General features: G+C 57.7%; 1 protein-coding gene across 1 annotated transcript in view; it reads right to left on the reverse strand.

The window, feature by feature from the left end:
• Positions 1-3,844, reverse strand: part of TTLL2 (tubulin tyrosine ligase like 2) — a 7,959-nt gene extending 4,115 nt beyond the window's left edge. The window contains exons 1-2 of the mRNA XM_011377474.1: positions 2,250-3,844; positions 153-283 (exon numbers count right to left, since the gene is read on the reverse strand). Of these exons, the coding sequence (XP_011375776.1) occupies positions 153-283; positions 2,250-3,844 (1,726 nt within the window). The remainder of the gene's footprint in view (positions 1-152; positions 284-2,249) is intronic.
• Positions 3,845-4,745: the final 901 nt, after the last annotated feature.

The raw sequence follows: 4,745 nt of genomic DNA on the forward strand, positions 1-4,745 counted from the left end.
CTTTCCCTGCCTCCCCCAGGAGCCGAGGGCGCGCCCCTCCAAACCGCCTCTGTCCGCACACCAATGATCCCGTGGGCCACCGTTCCCTGTCCCCGCACCCGTCTGCCGGCTGGGCCACAAGCCACTTACAGGCGGAGACCGCGCCTTCTCACCTCTGTCTCCCGAAACGTCTTCATACTGAAAAAGAGCGACGTCCCGTGGACGTTTGCGGAACATGTTCACGAAACACCAGTCCTTACACGGTCCAGTGTCACCTGGTAGTGACTGAACGCGTTTGTAGAAACTACACGGCAGAAGGAGAGTGTGGTCACAGCCCCTTCACATCGGACTTAGACAGTCGCTAGGGCGAGGACATTTTCGGGATGAGTGGGCACTGTCCTTCAAAGTCCAGCTCTGTGCTCTCGCAGACACGCGCCCACCGCCCTCCACGAGTCCTGAAGGCGGCTTTGTCACCCAGGTCCAGACCGATGAGTTCGCTTGTCCCTCGCAGGTGGGTTGGGGGAGGGCGGGCACCAGCCCCTCCCCCACGGGAAGACTCTGCTCCCCCCGCTCCCCCCAACACCTTCGGGGGAGAACAGAAAATTGACCTGATTCCAAACCACTTCCTGAGCCGGTTCCGCCTCCGAGCGAGTGGGAACGGCGCTTTCTGCTCTCAGCGGTCGTGCCGAGCACACTCAGAACGAGGCTGGAGCTCCCTAAACCAGACTTTTCTATCTTCACGTACAACGTTTAACAGAATCAAAGACGAATATAGCAAAAATGCTTCTAAGTGTCAGCTAGGGGTCCACTCATTACAGGTTGTATTTAACAACAAATGTCAATAAAATGGAGGTTTTTCCCCACGGGAGGAAATTTGGGCTCTACATTTATTTGTGGTGTGAAAACAGGCGACTGTTGAGGAGACTTGAGCTCGCGTGGCCCCCGGTCCTCCGCCCTCCCAAGAAAAGCCCACGCGCTGCTCTGCCCTGTCCGGCATCGTGGATGCGCCGCCGGCTGACATGCCGGCCCGCGGGTTCGCCTCGCAGCCTCGGGGGGCAGCTCCGCGGACTCTCGGTGACGTTTCTCCATTCGTGTCACTTCCCTGCCGAACACAGCGCTGGCGCCGCCATCGGCCTGGCTCGGATCGGGCAGACAGGCCTCTGGTGGCGCAGCCTCCGCGGAGAGCAGGAGGGGCCCCGAACCCCGCTGCCGAGCGCGCAGTCACAGCGGGCGGCCGCCACCTCGACGCTGGCAGCCGTCGCTTCGAGCTCTGCCTTCTCTCACCGTATCAACCCCTATGCACCGTCATTCAGAGCAGTTTTAGTTTCGCTATCTTTTTTTTTTTTTTTGCTTTAACTTTTTTTATCATGGTAAAATAGGCATCACGTGAGATCCAGCTTCATCAGCGATGTTTAGCGCACTCGCCATGCTGTGCCACCATCACCCCATCTAGTTCTAGAACGTTCCCACCCCCCACGGGAAGCCGCGTGCCCATGGGCAGCCATTCCCGCCCCTGCCCCCACTTCCCCGGCCCCTGGGAACACCAGTCTCCTTGCTGGGGATCCCCAGAAGCGGGGTCCTGCCACCTGGGGCCTTTTGTGTCTGGCGTCTTCCACTCGGCGTCATGTTTGCGATAAACACTGGAGCTTTTACGCCTTAGGACTCGTCAGACGCTTCCTTACCTGGCAGGAAGGACAATGACCAGGCTTGGGGGGCTCTCACACGGAAGCCGGGGACAGAGATCGAGCAGCGACAAGGCCTGAGAAGAGGGGGCACTTTCCAAATGCGGCCGGTAGATGCCCAAAGCGGGGAGCTATTTGGCACAGTGTTGGGGGCCCAGGGTCTATAAATGAGAGAGTCATTTGAGTATTTTGAGGGGAGACCATCAGTAGTAATTCACCTCACTCTAGATGACGAATCGAGTTGAAAAAAATGATTTTGAACAAGAAGACGGTCAATTAAAAAATGAAAAGTTAACCGACAGCCTTTTTTGCGTTTTCCGCCGAGACTCCAGCCGTGGCACTATAATCCTCGGCGAGCGTCTGTCGGCGCGTGCGGCATGCTCCCGAGGGACCCGCGATGTCGCCGAATCATCACCGAACACCTCCCGCTTTGTCAACCGCTCTATTTGTGCGCACCCACAGCTACGGCCCAGGGACAGGAGACGGGGCCACGAGCCGGGCGCCAGGTCCGCTCCGCCCCGGCAGGAATCTTTGGTTTGCAAAAAAAAAAAAAAAATCAAACAAACAAACAAGAAAACCCCACGTCACCTTATTTTTGTTTTCTTCTCCGCCGCTTGGGAACATCGCTTATTCGTTAGTTTCTGGAACTCCTGGATTATTCTCTTGACATTTAATCCGTCCCTAGAAGCTCGGAAAGTAGCTTCATTGAAGGGAAAAATGAGCACGAAGCCGCCCGCGTGGGCATCCGGCGCTTCGCCGCCGCCGGCCGCGGGGCCCCGCGGGGCGGCAGGGCTCCAGGCCGCGGGCGACGGAAGGCGCGGCAGGCAGGGGGGCGTGGACGCCTTGCGAGGTGCCAGCTGGTCCTTCAGCTTCCGTTTGCTGGGCGGCTCTGCGGTCGACGGCAGCGCATCCTTCCCGGGCACCGCGTCTCTCCGCGGGGAGGCGCGTTGACTCTCCGGGCGTGTTCCGACCACTTTCTTCACATCGGGTTTGTCCTTGTAAGGAGTTCGACCCGTCGGATGGAAGAGGGGCTCGCAGGAGAGGGGGCCGCAAGCGTCGCCGTGCCTGCCGCGGTCGGCACCGGCCAGGGGGCCCCCGGGATGCCCGTTGTCAGCGTAACCGCGTCCGTGTCTCTCGTTTCTTAGGCCGTGTAAGTAGATCAGTTCGATAGTGTCGTGGATAAGTTTCCTCTTCACAGATACATCTGCCGAACAGTCTAAGGACAGGGCCGGGCTGTAGTTGACCTCTAACAGCCATGGTTTCAAGTTGTCATCGATCAAAATGTCAAAGCCGAAGAGCTCAAAGCAATTGGCGGCGACGGGGACGGAGGGCGCGATGGCCAGCACGGTGAGGATGACCACGTGGCGGATCTTCTGCCACAGCAGCAGGTCGTCCACGCCCCAGCTGCGCAGGTAGGAGAAGAAGCGGCTGAGCGTCCACTTGCAGCCGCGGCCGACCACCTCTTTGACCTTCTCGTACGAGGCCCCCGACTTATTGATGCTGCTGTTGGTCAGATGCGCGTAGCTGTTTTGCAAATGACCGAGGTCGAACTTCTCCGTGGCGAAGCGCACTAAGCCTTCCTGATAAATGTAGATGGTCAAGGGCTTAAAGCCGGTGACGCAGACGTAGATGCGGAGGTCGCATTTGTACCTACCCACTAGCAAAGGGTTGCAGATGTATTTCTGTACTATGTACGTGTCATCAAAGATGAGGTCTTTAATGTCACTGAAAATTATGATCCCCCTCCCTCGGGACAGCTCCGCGGGCTTGCAGATCCAGTAGCCCGGCTTAGTGCCCAGCGTCTGCTTCTCCTTGAAGTACTCGGCCACGAACTGGCAGTAGTCGCTGGGCATGACGAACGTCGGGGGGATGAACTCGTACAGGGGAGAGCCATAGGTCCTCTTCATGTGCTTCAGCTGCCTGGCCAGGCGGTCCTTCCTGATGAGCTTGGTCGTGCCCGGGTGGTGGTTCAGCTGCTGCCAGGGCTTCACGTTGACGTGCTCGGTCATGCGGAAGGACGACGTCCTCCAGTACAGGTTCCAGCCCTCCACGTCTTGCTCTCGGTTATCGAACTTGTCCCACCCGCGCTCCAGGAGGACACTCTGCACCACCCCCGGCGTGCTGTCGTCCACGCGGAACACCAGCGGTCTGGGCCCGGCCCGCGCAGCGCCGTCTGCGGCCATCCGCCGGGGGTTCCCGGTCTAGAAATTGGTGATCAGAAGCGTGTTAGAGGGCGGGCCGGGGGAGCATACTCTAGCCCTTCCCGTTCAGGAAAGAAAAAAAAAAAAAAAAAAAGCCACAGGCCGCCAGGTTCCTTTAGTTTTACATAAACACGCCCTTCGAGGCGGAAGCAAATCGGACTGGTTTTCAACGTGACGATACGATATAAAAACTGTTCTTGGAGTTATTTCTAAACAGAACTCGCCTCTAATCCTAAGGTAACAGACACGTATACAAGAATCGGATTCATCGACTGAGTCTCCGCCTCACGACCGTCCGAGAACAATGCTAACATCGTGCGGAGGAACGCTGCGTTTTCTAGGATCGGACGTTCTCAGCGATGGAGATGGACTGTATTTTGTGAATGGAAATATCGCTACTAAAAACAGAACGCTATAAATAGAAGGATGTCATTTGTTCCCAAAGACTCTCGGTATGTAGAGCGATGTGAAAATAACAGTAAAAGGGAGGTATTTCGGGGCACACTTTGGGGGTGAGGTTAGGACGGTGACCTGCGAGTTACTGCGGGGTGAATGCCTCGCTGGCGAGTGTTCTCGGGGCGAACGGGAACGGGCTAGTGGTGCTTTCACACGCGTTCTGCGTCCGAGCTGCAGACCGGTCCGGGCCTTCCGCCCAGTGCGGTCTCACTAGGGACCGCCTGTCTCCACGGGCCGCCTCCGCCGCCCCTGCACACGCCCCCCGCCTCCTCGGAGCTTACCTGTGCGTTTCCTTCATTTAGTGACATGCTAAGAATGCTTGCAGCGTCACCGTCAGCGCCTCTGAGAGCCTCGCTGCCGTAGGCCTGCAGCTGTGGTGAGTCCTGTGGGTCTGAAAAGTGATTGTTATTTAGAACAAAAAGAACCA

The sequence above is a fragment of the Pteropus vampyrus genome, unplaced genomic scaffold (assembly GCF_000151845.1).
Source record: "Pteropus vampyrus isolate Shadow unplaced genomic scaffold, Pvam_2.0 Scaffold312, whole genome shotgun sequence".
Taxonomy (NCBI): Eukaryota; Metazoa; Chordata; class Mammalia; order Chiroptera; family Pteropodidae; genus Pteropus; species Pteropus vampyrus.